General features: G+C 45.4%; 1 protein-coding gene across 4 annotated transcripts; it reads right to left on the bottom strand.

Annotated features, from left to right (window-relative positions):
• Positions 1–1,012: 1,012 nt before the first annotated feature.
• Positions 1,013–7,005, bottom strand: LOC146209674 (uncharacterized). Of its 4 annotated transcripts, none has more exons than XR_014707133.1 (5): positions 6,502–7,005; positions 6,171–6,389; positions 5,915–6,077; positions 3,679–4,107; positions 1,013–1,453 (listed from the first exon to the last, which is right to left on the bottom strand). XR_014707133.1 is itself a non-coding variant. In XM_084603007.1 (4 exons), exons 1-3 carry the CDS (start codon positions 6,675–6,677, stop codon positions 5,921–5,923), a joined length of 552 nt encoding a protein of 183 aa, XP_084459133.1. In that variant the 5' UTR covers positions 6,678–7,005; the 3' UTR covers positions 1,013–1,453; positions 5,915–5,920. The 4 variants fall into 4 exon arrangements, 1 of the variants encoding a protein (XP_084459133.1); XR_014707135.1 differs by having other exon boundaries at positions 3,924–4,107; XR_014707134.1 differs by having other exon boundaries at positions 3,679–4,102.
• Between the last annotated feature and the right edge of the window lie 8,493 nt (positions 7,006–15,498).

Here is a 15,498-nt window from a genome sequence, read left to right as displayed (position 1 = left end):
TTTGCATTTTGTAACGGGCAGTTCACTCTATACAGCACCTGAAAATGAAAGCATGAAAAATTTCAAATCTGCAACCATCATTATAATTATGAATATCTGTCTGCAGGAAGCATCACCAGCTACTCGCACGCATACTGTGGCAACACAATGTGGGAGTGCCATTCTGTTGGTAAGTCATTATTGATAAAGATGTTGTAGTGTTGTGAAAATGTATTAAAGAGCTATATGATTGATTACATTAAACATAGATGGGGTGCTTGCAAATAATTTTAAATATATGAAATTTTTCCAGGCACACAGGTCTCTATTGGACTTAAATCTCTAGTCAGCACCAAGGTTCAAACAGAGAAGCCTGCCACCAGAGAAGTCGGTGGCAGGCTGCTATCACTGGCCGCTCGTTAGAACAGAACTTCTTTCATCCACTTTTGTGCATTTGCTGGCTATGGCAGGCAAGAAAATTTGTCATTTAAGCACAGTTCATTAGGCAAAAAAAATAAAAAAGAAAACTTGACGAAATACGTCACCTATGTGTCACATATTCACTCATTCAAACCTGCAAATATACCCTCGCTGTGACACAGTCCATTCGAATGATAGCGTTCATAACTCTTAAGGATGTGGTAATATTCACAATGGGTCAACAAATATTGCCTTGATGAGTCTATAGAGACCATGCCTCATACATACCTTGCACACCACTAATCTCGGACATGGTGTTAGGATATTCACAGTTGCGTCAGGTAGCAAAAGGGCAATTTTTCCTTACATAATATGGTCATGCTGTGTCTGCCTAGTGTACATTAGTGCTGTCTTTAGAGCTACTACGGAGCCATCACATGCACTTTGAAGTTTAATTTTGCACAAATATTTGAACAAGTCACTAAGATGCACAAGGATATTTGATTCTGTTGTGAAAAAAATATAAGTTGCGTAGCCCTAAAGTGTACCTAATTTTCCATGGCATTTTTCTGTTCCCTGTTGATAGAATGAAAAAAAAAATGCATACCTACTATAAACTTTGACAGCAGCTTTATTTAGCACATTTTACAGCCAAGACATTCCGAGATGAACATCCACGGCTGCTACGTATTAGTTCATAATATTAACAATCACATGGCACCAATCGCTGACATCACTGCACTTCTTTTTCAGCGACCATCAGGATGAAACGGCCCAGTCAGCGATTGAGGAACCCCTCTACAAAGAGCGAAAATTCCTTGTGTTCGAGGGTTGCCTGCGGCAGCTTCTTGAGACCTGAACAATGTGCGGGCAAACAAGAACCCTTTACTTTAGCATAGCGGGAAGCCTTGTGACTGTGAAGGGGACATGCTCACTGCAGCATTCTTTCCTCTGGAAAAGCCTACCACTGGTTGAAGGAAAAGCAGCAAGAAATGTCCTCCTGGCTGCAGGCATCTTGTTCTCTGGCTGCGGTATAGCTTCAGTTCTTCGGTTCCTGCAATCCATTGGGGTGCAAGGCATCACAGAGAGGACCTACTACAACTACTAACGGGCATACTTGCTACCTGCCAGAAGTGAGGTTTGACAATAAGGATATCTTTCATACAACATTCAAGTCACAGTATATGTCATTAACTCGATAACTAGATGTCGCATCCTTTCATGACAACTTGAAGCTACAATGCAACATATAAAACATATAAAATGCAGCATATATGCAAAAGCGGAGGCATTGCAGTGCAATGCACCTGCTACTGCACATCTCTGTTGCCTTTGGCTACATGTTTAATAGACCAGCTGCATGCTCTAGTACTGAAGGCATAATTTTTGCAATATTTTTTTTTTAGTAAATGTGCTGTGAGAAAAGTGAAAAGCAATGCAGCATTTGAAACCTGCCCCCCTCATCCTAATATGCATTAAGGCAACCACATGACTGCAAGTTTGTAGCCTCTAAATTGAACATCTCCTTCTTTGCAGCTTTTTCAGCAAAGGCAAGCAGAACTTGCTAGTGAGCTTGTAGGGACAACAACAGACCTGGCAGGGGATGATCGCTGTGACTCGCCAGGCTACAGCGCAAAGTGTACTAGCTGTGCAGAATGGAGCCATTTTGCACACTGCACAAGTTCAAGTCGGTGAGGTAATGCGACTCATCCTTTCCGACAACTGAGGTTCCTCCTAACATCACATCCTATCTTACGGCATTTCAACCCTTCTGCTCCAACTTCAGTGCACACGGACGCAAGTAGCATAGGCCTCAGTGCTGTCCTCGTTTAGCGTTATGACGACTGTGAACATGTGATTGCTTACGCCAGTCGGACTCTAAGCAAGACTGAGCCCAACTACACCATCACCGAGCAGGAATGTCTCGCGGTTGTTTTCGCCGTGCAGCGGTTTCGCTGCTACTTGTACGGAGAGCCTTTCGTAGTAGTAACCGATCACCATTCCCTATGCTGGCTACTCAATCTCTGTGATCCGTCTAGTCACCTAGCCCGCTGGGCACTTCGCTTGCAAGAATACAACAGCATTTCATACAAAAGTGGCCGACGGCACGCAGATGGAGACTGCCTCTCCTGGTTACCACCTGCCACAACGGAATGCGATGCGGACAACTTTGATCATTACGTCACTGCTTTATCTCAGAGATTTCCAAATACTCTTACCTTTTGAACCGAGGAACACACCGATCAGCATCTGTAGTCGTTCTTAGCTACTGCTCAAGACCCAACCTCGAACAGCCAGTTTTGCCTATGCCTATGTGATGGCCTGCTATACAAGAACGTTTACTCTCGTGGCTGCTTGCTCCAGGAAAGTGTCTTGTTTTTTTCACCGAGCCCACGACCAACTTGTCCCCACTCCCTGTACGGCCGCCGCTACCGGCCAACTCTGCGATTACGATACCTCATTAGATAAGAAGGCTGTGAGAATCGGCTTTGCTACGGACTGTCGGTTAATTGAATATTCTTTTTGCCTTTGTTTAAACCTTGACCTGGCTTAGTATTTTACGCTGTGTTTTTGTGTAACTCTCGCCCTTACTTACTATCTCTGGAATACTTGCTTTGTTATTTTATAATCTTCTTTATCGCAGCGTTTGTTCATTGTCGGTTTTTTCTCTCGTCATTTTTTGAGTAGTTTTTTATTACTATCATGTACTGGTGTTTTATTAATTTTTTTTATGCAGTGTAATTTGGACTACTACCTATATATGTTCCCATTGTGTGTTAAAAAAGTGACGCATAAATTTATTCCTTGATCACACACCAACACACGCACTTCACTGGTTGACCGGCCTAACTTTTAACTGTGTTCTCAAACCTCATAGAGGGACGACGGGTAACCGTAAAGTGGATCCCGCGCCTCTGTTAATCGTTAAGGCGGGGTTTGTGACAATATAAAACAGACCAGAACTGCAGGAAAGGTATTACATATGCTAAAAAATTACAAAAATTACAAAAAGGTCAATGAGCTGCAAGAATTCATGGGATTTGCCAACTTTGAGAAAAATTTGTGGCACAACCTGCATACTCTAGTGCAGTGAAAAGAACTGCTCCTCCCCCCACCCCCCCCCCTCCAAAAGAAATTGCACGAGTGCACTCAATTCTGCTTAGGTGCAGTAATGTGAAAGCACTGCGAATTATGTCACACTGCTTAAATTAGTCCGACATTACGCTAGCAAACCTCGGCCGCACTCATCCAGATGGCGCACGTGTATGCCATATTTACCCAGGTTAAATGAAGGAGTGGTGCAGATGGTACTTCATGAAGATCGCAATGTTTGCCGCACAGCTGAACAGTATGTTGTAGTTTGAACTTGATGAAGAGACTGATGCTTACTGCACAGCATGAGAGTGTGTTGCAAAGTGCATTGCTCGTACCGTAGATGGCGAATGCCTCAGCCCACATAACCAAAGCAGAAGCCAGTGGAGGCCGCATGGAACCGTCAAAGCCGACAGCCCACCATCACACACCCATGTAACTGGTCGGAATGCTCTGCCCCAAGGCAGGTGACCTCTTCCCCTTGGATAAGTGCTCCCTTCTTCTCTCCTTGCAAATTTCATCGTGGTCTTTTTCTTCAAAGCTGTAAATTCTTCAGTTCTGCTCCTTCTATCTGGTGCTCTGTTCTATATTGCCTTTCGTTTTCCTTTGACTATCCTGCACAGATGAATAAAATGTAAACACCAACACTGGAAAAAGCGACCATGAAAAGAAGCCACAGAAGAGGAGATATGCGGATAGAAAAGCGACAGTAAAAACTAGAAACACATTCACAGATCTCAAGGAAGCAAGATAACAAGCCAGCTGTCGACAAAGTTCAGGCCCCAGAAATTGCAAGAGAACAAGTTAAAAACAGCCTTATCAACAGTGCCAAATGAATGAATTATGAAAGAAGCTCCTCGCTCTATAAAATGCCAGAGGGATAAATATTAGAATAGGCAATGACAAGGTCTCCCAGCCCAACTAAGTGATTCCTGCGGTACAGGCCACAAAATGAGAAGCAGTGGCTACCTTAGCTGGCAGAATTTGTGTACATATATTCACTGTGAAAGGAGAGCGATGTAATGCACAGTTAGATACAGCTGATAATCAAGAAATAGGGGATTATGTCTAGGCATGACAGCTGGTGATAGCCGAGAAAGCTAAAATAAGGCTTTTAGAGCATTCGCTCTACTTCTCCCGTGCACAAACCTCAAAGTGAATGCAATGTTGACTTTGAACTCTCACGCTGTGCAGCAAACAATGTCATCTTTATAGCTTAGACATGAGAGCACTATGCTATTGCCACAACCTATCACACCTCGTATTAAAACTACAACACACTCTCGCACTGTACAGTAAACATCGCCTCCATCAATTTCTAATTGCAAGACATTTTCATGCGCTACAATGATCATCGTCTTAATGTTTCATCTACTCCTTCTCCTTCATTAAACTTACGGAAATACACCATGCACATACGCCACCTCACTATAGACGGAGGTTGCAACCGTGCCAGACAGCCTGCCGAGACCATTGAACAAAGAGAAGCCAGACTAGCCCATTGCCAAAAAGCTGAGCAAGAGTGCAAGCGAGCCAAGATCGAAGTGGCAGCAGCAACTGTGACTGCGGCCAATGCCTAACGCTCATGAAATTTGGTTCAAGGACGGTTGAACCTGCACAACGTTTTGAAAATATGCAGTGCTGCTCCTACACTTTGGCAAACACACCTGAAAGGGACCAGCTATTACTGCAGCTTGGAGATAAGAAATGTAACACTCTGCAAGCGTATTAGACTAAATAAATTCAAATTAATAATTCAGATCAGCAAATGCAGGAACAAGAGTTGTAGTTTGATCTGTGGTTCACCTGTATTACTCCACTGCTGGAATGGATGCATTCTGCGATCTGTTGTCATGTATTCACGGCTAGGAGTATCAATAAACAAACCTTCAAGCACTCATTTCATTGTGTCAGTATTGAGCACTCACACACTCGGTATCAATCAAAACACAGAATGCTTGTGCTGCCTCGGCACAAGCATTCTGTGTTTCGATTTTAATTTTTTTTTCTATAAAATTCCATTCCAAATAAATGAATGTTTATGGTAGATGCTTGGAAGCATGTGCTCAAGCAGACTTGGCGATGCTCAGCATTGTCCTCCATTCTGGATTGTTCTTGGATGTGTATTTTTTTTTTTTTACTAGGATTTGAATTTTCTTCCCAGGCTTTATTTTTCACTAATAGTTCTACACCTTTCTTGCTTAGATATCTACAAGTTCTGGCACTTTAGAGGAATGAGATGTCTGTTCTTAAACAGTGCCACAAAACAGACACTTGACGCAGTGCATAACTTGGCGTTCATAAAATAGCATTCTCTATTTTTCCACCTTAAAAATAAACGCACTTCCATGCACCACTCGAAGCAGTGCGCCTGCACACGTGATAAAGTTTAGAATACAGCATGCAGTGAAGCGACAATCACCTGAGATTAAAGGGGAGGGTGCCTGAATCCCACGTAGCTCGCCGACGGAAATTCACGCCGAACCCGGCAAACGACGCAGGCTGGCAGGACCACCCTGTTGCTTTCGCCCAGCCTGCCCCAAATCCACTTGGTAAACAAGCGATAGGCTATGAAGCGGTGCTGCCTGAAAATACCACGCTTTACAGTAAACGGATCATACACACAAAAAAAAAAATAATAATGCGAATCTGTCACCTGACGCTTCCGCACTACCTACTTGTTTACATCTCCGTCTCCATCGATGTTCGCTCCCTCCTCCTCTAGTGCAATGTGCACAGCCCGAAGGACTTCGGGCGTTAGGCGCACGCTTTGGAACGCTGGGTGGATCGTAATGCAGCCGCCGTCCTGCTGGCACACCACCAGCACCTCCGGCACGTTGCGGCAGCACACATCTTCTTCAGGTGTGGGCATGCTTTCGCAGCGGCCGCAGCGGCACCTGCGCATAAGTAAAATGTGAAAAGGCCGCGAAGCAAACACGAAACGGCATTTCGTGAAATAAGAAAGTTGTAATAACTTATGTGCAGTGGCGCGTGCGCCACGGAACGCACCATGGTAGGCCGTCGTCTCCGTTGCCAGCGGGTGGTTCAGAAGGGCCAGTCGATGGCGTGCTGCTGTCGTCGCTGTCTAGCGGATCACGAAACGGAGTATAATCGTATGGATCAAAGTCCAGCTCGGCAGCGGCTTCACGCAGCCTCGCTACGAGCTCGGGATCCATGCGATCCATGGCGACCGACACGCGAAGCCGGTCGTGCGCGAACCGCCGAAAACACGAAGGGGAAGAAACGAAGAAATCGGAGCACTACCGGAAGTAAACAAACCGAGAGACGGTGGCGTCACGGTATGGGCGGGGCGTCGGCCCGGACATTTTCTTTTTTTTTGGCCGGCGCATCGGCGTGTATGAGTTGAGGGCTACAGTGACGGGAGAGGAGGAGCGTCATTTTTAACATGGAATATCTGCGCTATTAAAGATGTTAGCCTAAATTTTTTTTGCGCTTTGCTGACTAGCGAAGGCACGCCGACCGCTCGTGCGCCTTTCTTAAGCACGGCTTCAAGCTTTTCATGGGCCCTTTAAGTTGAGACTATTTCTGCCGGCAACACTGAGTTTCTGACGTCACAAACAGTATACCGGCGTTACTGTCCACTTCCCGCAAGATTATAAAACTGTGAGGCTTATATTGAACTACCTCAGACATTTTATGCAATGCTTCATGATTTCCATACTTTATTTTCACCATCCAACGCACGTACGAGTGTTTCTCTAATACTGAGTGTGACGTCACCATTTCGTCACCTGGAACGTCGTTTCTGGCCGTGAAAGCAGTTTCGGTTTCGATTTGCTGTCTTTTCTTTTTAAAAATACTTCTAATCGGAATTTCGAAAAACGGTTTTTTGTGTTCGAGTCAGGACGTGCCGAGGAATGTAATTCAACCAAAAACACAGAATGATGGAAAAACCCCCGGAGTTGACCTTTATTAACAGAACAAGTGTGACAGATACTCGGGCTCGGTCCCGCCCGCCGGCGGCGAGAGGGTGGCTGCTCCTGGCCCTACGGGGCTGGAACTAGTAGGTCACCGCTGCTTGAGGCGGGAGCTAGCCTGCCACCGGAGATTGTACCTGTTGCAGGCAGTCATTGCACCCTCCATTGTTTCGGCGATGATGATGATGATGATGGCCTCAGTCAAAATGGCACACACCCACGGCGGGGGATTGGCCAGGGTACATCGCAGATACTAAATATATACGGTCAAGGAGCGGTGTATTTAGATTTAGAGGTGATTAACTAGAATTTGGAAAAATAAACAAAAAGAAAAAGCAATGGAATCTCATCTAGCATAGGAATCTGCCTGAGGAACTAATGTAATCAGGATCGAATCCCGGTCTCTGCGGCCGCTTTTCGATGGAGGCGAAAAGCAAGGTGCCCGTGTGCAGTGCGATGTCAGTGCATGTTAAATAACCCCAGGTGGTCGAAATTTCCGGAGTCCTCCACTACGGCGTTTCTCATAGCCTGAGTCGCTTTGGGACGTTAAACCCCGCAAACAAACCATGAATAGATTTGCACACTGGTTTCAAGACGTATCCCGTGACGCTTGCGCCGAAGGAGAGGAGAACTGGAACGGTTACAAGAAGGGGGGTCGCTAAGTAAATTTCATATCTATGGATTCAATTTCTCCACAAGACTCACAACGGTTAGTAACGTATAGAACCAAACGACATAAATATAGATTTAGTTGCGGTATTCTGTGGCGCAATAGGGCCATAGGCACTTCCCATTGCCTCGAACTGCACATACGTTAACGCCAAAGTCATTTCTGGTGTTGGTAATCCGCTGCAGAAAGGATTGAGGCTCGTGACTCAGGTAACGGAGACGTTGAAAATTTTGAAATCGTGCTAAAGTAGACGGTATTAGGTTTGTACGGAACAAGAGGTCCACCAAGAGTGGACTTCGCTAAAAAGTCTGCCCTGTCATCAGATGTAATGCCACAGTGGCCAGGGACCCAGTGAAAACGTACTTCCGTGATATGAGGGGGAATAAAAAAAGAAAGGACATGCACGAACAGAGTATCCCTCGAATTTTCAAACGCTGCCAATATGGATAAACTCACAAAGCAAAATAGCCTTGGATATATATTACTAGGAATCCTTGTTAAGGCGAACTCAATGGCCAGAAACTCAGCGGCAAAAATAGGCGTATAATCATGGGACCTGAAATGAAAAACTCCAATCAAGAGTCTGGGATTATATATATGCCAATAGCTGCTTTTTTATCCTGCTGGAAGTCATCTCTAAGGTCTGTCGGAGCGGATGGGCAGAATTGGGCCAGGACTGGTGGTGTGGTGAGTGCGGCAATAAGTGATGAGAAAGCGTCCGCCTAGCATGGGCCCCAGCAGAAGGGCACGTCCTTTTTCAACAGGTTCGTGTGAGGACGGGCGATGAAGGCAAAGTTGTGCACAAACCGGCGAAAATAGGAGCATAAACCGATGAACCTTCGGACGCCCAGCGCAGAACTAGGAACTGGGAAGGAACTGACGGTGCGGACTTTGTTTGGGTCGGGATGGACGCCTTTAGCATTAGCCATGTGGCCAAGAATCCTAATTTCGCGGTGACCGAAGCGGCATTTCTTGGCGTTGAGCTGAAGACCAGCTTGGTAGAAAATTGCTAGAATTGTAGAAAGACGGTCCAGGTGACTTAAGAAAGTGGACGAAAAAACAATAACATCGTGTAAATAATAAAGACAGATCGTCTACCTAAAACCCTGTAGCAACGAGTCCATCATCCGTTTGAAGGTCGCGGGAGCATTAAAATGGCCGAATGGCATCACCTTGAACTGGTAGAGGCCATCAGGTGGGATGAACGCTGTTTTCTCTCGGTTGCGTTCGTCGACGGTAGTCTGCCGGTAGCCCGAACGTAGGTCTATCGATGAAAAATATTTTGCACCGTGTAAGCAGCCAAGGGAATCGTCTATTCAAAAAAGAGGATAGACATCTTTTTTTGTTATCTTGCTGAGGCGGTGATAATCAACGCAAAAACGCCATGTGTTGTCTGTCGTTTTGACGAGAACCATAGGAGATGCCCGTGAGCTATTCGAAGATTCGATGCAGTCATTGGCCAGCACCTTACAAACCTTGATTTGTATTACCTGACGTTCTGAATGGGACACACGGTATAGGCGCTGGTGGAAGGACTGGCGTAACCGGTATCTATGCGATCAGTAACGGCTGTAGTCTGACTCAGTGGATGGTGACCAGTATCGAATATGTCGCTGTACGTGAGCAGAAGCTTGCGCAGATTGTGCGAGATCGTGTGGTAGATAGCCGCAATCATCCCAGAAATAATACCAGAACTGGAGCTGGGCTGGACGGGGGCACTAAGAACTTCCGACGGAGACTCGTGCGGGAGAGCAGAGACGGTGCATTCGCTCAGCGAGGACAGTTCAGCAAGTGCAGTGCATTCGGGGAGAGCCTGTGACGATAAACTGAAGTTCAGGACCGGCAGAGTGGCTTGATTTTGATGGACATATGGACGATGAGATGGGGAAGAGCAACATTACGCTGCAGAACGACATCGGTGACGGGGCAGGCAAGATAGTCCCCGTCAGGAGCGGCTGGATAAGGCACCAAAGGAACTAAGACGGCAGCTTCCGGTGGCAGGCGACAGAAAGTGGCGGAGCGAAGGCAATGTGGACTTGATAGGTCCTCAGAGCAGATAGGCAGGTCGAGGCGCAGAAGACGAGCAGAACAGTCAATGAGGGCGGAATGAGCAGATAAAAAAGTCGAGCCCAAGAATTACGTTTTGAGGACAGCTGCGCAGAATGGTGAAAATAACAGAAGTATGGTGATCGCGAATACTGACACGAGCAGTACACACGCCGGCTACAGCAGCACAACTGCCGTCGGCTACGCGAGCGGTGGAAGTCGCGGCTGGGGTCATTAGTTTCTTCAGGCGAAAAGAGGAGCTCATAAGATATCTGGGCACCAGTGCCAATAACAGCAGGAACTGAGACACTATCCACAGAAATGATCAAGTAACTTGGTAGAGCAGAGGTCGGTAGAAGATTTGCAGTCCGGATCGAGAATGCAGCGTCACCTCCGGGAGCTGCATTTCCTAGTTTCCCGCGAAGTGTCCGGTGTAAGAAGGCGACGAGCTGCGGCGGGGATCAGGAGAGCGGCAGCGACGGGATTGCGGGGTCGGTGAGCTGCTTCGTGTCGGTGCAGGAGGGACTTGGTCTGGAGCTTGAGGCGTAAAATGCGATGCATATGGGCCTGGAGGGTAATAGTTGTGCCGATTGTTGAAGAAGTGGAGTGCTGTGTACCAACGGCTTGCGGTACGGCAGTGGCGGGAGGTATATGTGCCACACGATGACATAAAAAGCACATATGTGATAATCGTCAGGAGTGCGCCATTCCTCGTCATTTCGATAGCCTTACCAGGAGCCAAGCTGAGGCCAAGCTGTTCAATGGCCTTTCCATCAACTGTCTTCTCAACATAGTGAAGCGGCGGTTAAAACCATAAAAAGTGATCTAATGATTCCTGTTCACCACAAAATGCGCAGGCTGAAGAAAGTGTCAAACCAGACCTATGAAGATAGAAATTTGGAGGTGGAATACGGCATCGCAGCCTTTTTAGAGAAATATAAGTGGCTGTGAGTGACATAATTTCCTACTCCAGGAATATTTTAGATGCAGGTAGCCACCAGATCTTAAAAGATGTCCAGTTTGCATGTTTAATAAAGTGTTTCTCCGAAACCTCGCTGCGGTGATATGTCGTCGAAAGAATATATAATACGGGGTCATTGAGGGACTCTTTTGCCAAGCTATCAGCATATTCATTTAAATGGCCTGGTACCCATACCATATGTACGCGTTTCAAATGTCGAGAAATCATGGATACAATTGCAGAATCCACTGACGAAGGCAGTAATGAACACAAAGGCAGAGAGTCGGAAATTACAGCCACTTTAGAAAAAGAGGAGCCAAGTTTCCGTAAAGCGAGTACCACCGCCAGAAACTCCGCTTAAAAAATTGGGGTGAAGTTCGACAGACGCACAGAAGAAGACCATTCATAATGTGGACAATATATACCTAAACCTGCCTTTTCATTACACTGAGATGCGTCGGTTGCTATTGCTAAGCTAGCAGAAAGGCTTCTTAAATGCTCTTCTAATAAACCGTTTAGAATAACGGACGTTAAGCCTTTAGCATAGTTCGGGAAGATATCGTCAAAGACAGTTTCAACAGACGACCCGCTGGTTTGCATGGGAGGAATACTAGGAAGGGAAACATTTAAAAGCCCTAGCAAATTTCGGACCATAACTACCTGTGGGGCGTGAAATTAAGGCCAATGGAAACAGAAAAAGAAGGTCTGTTGGCAGCAAAAAATAGACAATCGATGAGACTCTGATTCATATCCTTAGGTACGTCTGAACAGTCAAAAATGTTAATCTACATATCAGAGGAATCTGCACTTCAAGGCAGAGCACAAATTTGGAAGTCCATGACACAACCGAAGCGTTTCTCGCTCCAAGAGAACAAGCGTGCGAATTTTATTAGCTGCTGAACCAGAAAACAACTATAAAATTGGACGCACATACATAACATAAACCATTAAAAGCACATCTCTCCGAATTCCAAACCGGCGATGACTACTTCGGCGCAACATGCCCATGGCCCGAGCACCTTTCGTAGCTATATGGTTAATATGGGGCTGCCATGAAGGATTATCATCATAAGTGGCTCCTAAATACTTTAATAATCTAACCTGATGAATTATTTGTTGCTGATACATTACAGACAGACTTACAGGATTTTTTTTATATTGAAAACAAGAAATGCTCTCTTGTTCACATTTAATGTGAGACGCAAGCCACACAACCAATTCTCAGCAGAGTTTAAGTACGTTTGCAAGCGGAGATACTGGACTGAATATCCGATGCAGTCGCAGAAAACGCGATATAATCTGCATATACATAAGTGCGACCGTCGTGATTAACTGGAATTGAGCTGAGTAGTATATTGAGGAGCACAGGTGAGAGGACTGCTCCTTGCGGAACTCCCCCGGCTTGCTTGTATCTGCCAGAATGAACGCCATTTAAGGCACAGAAAAACGTCCACTCTCGGTTTTGAAGGAATGCAGATATCCACGCTACTAAATAATATGGAAACTGAAATGATTTAATTTTTGCAATAGAATGCTATTTTCAACACGCTAATAGGCTTTGGCTATATCTAGCGTTATCAAGGCCGCGTGCATTTTTTGCGCCGCGCTAAAAAACTCGACTCTCGAGGTCAGCATGCGCACTCCAGATGGAACACTTTTGACGGAAACCAATCTGGCAAGGGCTGAGGATATTTTCTTGGCTTACGAAGTCTGAATTACGTATAAGTGTGACTCTTTCAGTTAATTTTACAGTGTTTGATGTAATGAAATTGGTCTACTATCTATGGAAAAGGCACCGCGATTTTTCCCAAGTAAAGGAATCACTTTGGCAAGTTTCCATTCCGGGTGTATCCAAGCATGTTTGGGGTGATAATTTCAGTCAGTCAGTCAGTTCAGTCGTTCAGTCGTGTCCGACTCTTCGTGACCCTATGGACCATGTCACGCCACGCTTTCCGGTCTCTCACTATCTTTCTAACATCACATAACTTCATCTGCAGTACCTCGAGGATACCATCTAACAATCGCGTTCGCTGCCTACCCCTTCTCCGGCGACCCTCAACCTTTCCCAACATCAAATCTTTCTCCAGCGACTCCTCTCTTCTCATCAGATGACCAAAGTAGCTGAGCTTTAACTTCAGAATTTGACCCTCCAATGAGCAGTCAGGGTTTCTGGTCGACAATATCGACTGATTTGATCTTGTGGCAGTCCAAGGAACTCTCAAGAGTCTTCGCCAGCACTACAATTTAAACGCGTCAATTCTTCGGCGGTCAGCCTTTTTCACAGTCCAACACTCGCATCCTTACATCACAACTGGAAAGACCATAGCACGAGTTATACGGATCTTGGTTGGCAGACTAATGTCTCTGCTCTTGACTAGGCGGTCAAGGCTAACCATTGCTCTCTTTCCCAGAAGCAGGCGTCTCCTAATTTCATGGCTGCAGTCTCCTTCCAGGGTAATCTTGGAGCCCAAGAACAGAAAATCTGTCACAGCTTCCACTTGTCCATTGATGCTCCAGGACTTGATAGGGCAAGACGCCATGATCGTTGTCTTCTTAATGTTCAGTTTAAGCCCAAACTTCTCACTCTCTTCTTGTACGCGCGTCAAAAGTCTCTTGAGTTCCACTTCACTTTCTGCCATTAAAGTGGTATCATCCGCTTATTTAAGGTTGTTGATACGTTTTCCAGCAATCTTCACTCCAGCTGAAGACTCGTCCAGACCGGCCTTCCTCATGATGCACTCTGCATATAGGTTAAATAGGCAGGGCGACAGTATGCAGCCTTGCCTCACTCCTTTCTCGATCGGAAACCAATCAGTAAGACCATGCCCAGTTCTGACTGCGGCCTCTTGCCCTTCATACAGGTTCCTGAGGAGACAGATGAGGTGAATTTGAACTCCCATCTCTTGGAGAGCTTTGCACAATCTGCTGTGATCTACGCAGTCAAACGCTTTCGCATAATCAATAAAGAAGAAGTAGTGGGTTTCTGGAACTCTTGCTTTTTCCATGATCCAGCGAAGGTTAGCAATTTGGTCTCTAGTTCCTCTGCCCTTGCAAAACCCAGCTTGCACGTCCGGAAGATCCCGATCCACATACTGCTGCAGCCTACCTTGGAGGATTTTCAACATCACCTTGCTCGTCTTATGTTGGGTTTGCACCTCCGGGTCCTTCTTGTACAGTTCTTCTGTGTATTCCTGCCACCTCTTCTTTATCTCTGAGGGTTCAGTGAAGTCCTTGCCTCGTTTGTCCTTTATCACGCCCAGCTTAGCACTGAAGCTTCCTTTGATATCTTTGATTGTCTTATAAAGAGCTCTTGTGTTCCTTAATTGGCTGTTGTCCTCAACTGCTTGGTACTGTATGTTCAGGAAGGCATTCTTATCTCTCCTTGCTATTTTCTGAAAATCCGCATTGAGAGCCTTGTATCTTTATCTTTCCCCCATAACTTTTGCCATCCTCCTTTCCTCAGCTATTTGCAAAGCCTCTTCAGATAACCAGTTTGCTTTCTTGCATTTCTTTTGCTTTGGAACTACCTTAGTAGCAACTTCTTGTATTATATCACGAACATCAGTCCACATCTCTTCGGGCTCTCTGTCTTCTAGATCTAATTCTTGAAATCGATTCCTCACTTCCACATTTACTAGCTCTAATAAAGTGTCAGGTGGCTCTTCGAAAAGGATCTTTATCATTTTTTAAGTTACGTTATCAGGACCGGGAGCAGCGGCTGTTAATCTCATCACTATAGGAGAAAGCTCAGAAACGGTAATTTGAGGATCATTATTAACTGGATCCATTGGCACAGATATCGAGCATGAAGGAAGTACAGACGAAAAACGCTTCTCCAGTCATTTGGAAATTGTTTCAGTTGTGTCTATGGCTTCATAGGGAGTCAAGATAAGAGAATGCAGATTTTGTTATGCAGGTGTAAAAAAAAAAACGAATAGAGCCTTTGGTTGCCAGATTTAGAAAGGAAATCGAAATGCCTAACGTCAAACTCTTTCTTCGCTTTTGCAGTTCTGCTTTTAAAAGTAGCTGCGATGAACATAATAATCATGCCAGTTTTTCGGGCACTGATTGGAGAGAAGCTTCTTCCATGCCTCCTTTCTACGTCTGTAATCCCGAGAACAATCAAAATTCCACCAAACAGCTGAAACATTCCTCTTTGAACTCTGTACCAAGATCTCAGACTTCTTACGGCAATCCTCAATCACCGATCATAAGCGTTTTTATTTTTGTTCTTCATCCGTATTAGTCACTGGTTCTAGATTAGAGAGTCACGTTAAGTGAAAATTATTATAGTTAATAAATACCTTCAACAGAGAAGTCGCTAGAGTTACGGGGCAATTAACATTAAAAGCAATCGGTATGTGGTCACTAGAGGTGCCACAATCAAGTGT

Source organism: Amblyomma maculatum, chromosome 1 (genome assembly GCF_055883805.1).
Source record: "Amblyomma maculatum isolate TAMU_Amacu chromosome 1, ASM5588380v1, whole genome shotgun sequence".
NCBI classification, from domain to species: domain Eukaryota; kingdom Metazoa; phylum Arthropoda; class Arachnida; order Ixodida; family Ixodidae; genus Amblyomma; species Amblyomma maculatum.
The sequence above is the reverse complement of the archived record's forward strand: the minus strand, read 5'-3'. Positions and strand labels throughout refer to the sequence as shown.

Bases quoted from the DNA above. Each gene is read 5' to 3' on its own strand.
- LOC146209674 (XM_084603007.1), bottom strand. From the start codon at position 6,677: ATGGATCGCATGGATCCCGAGCTCGTAGCGAGGCTGCGTGAAGCCGCT. The intron at 6,390-6,501 runs GTGCGTTCCGTG...ACTTATGCGCAG, and splicing joins GGAGACGACGGCCTACCATG to GTGCCGCTGCGGCCGCTGCG. The intron at 6,078-6,170 runs GTAGGTAGTGCG...TGGTATTTTCAG, and splicing joins GGAGACGGAGATGTAAACAA to GCAGCACCGCTTCATAGCCT.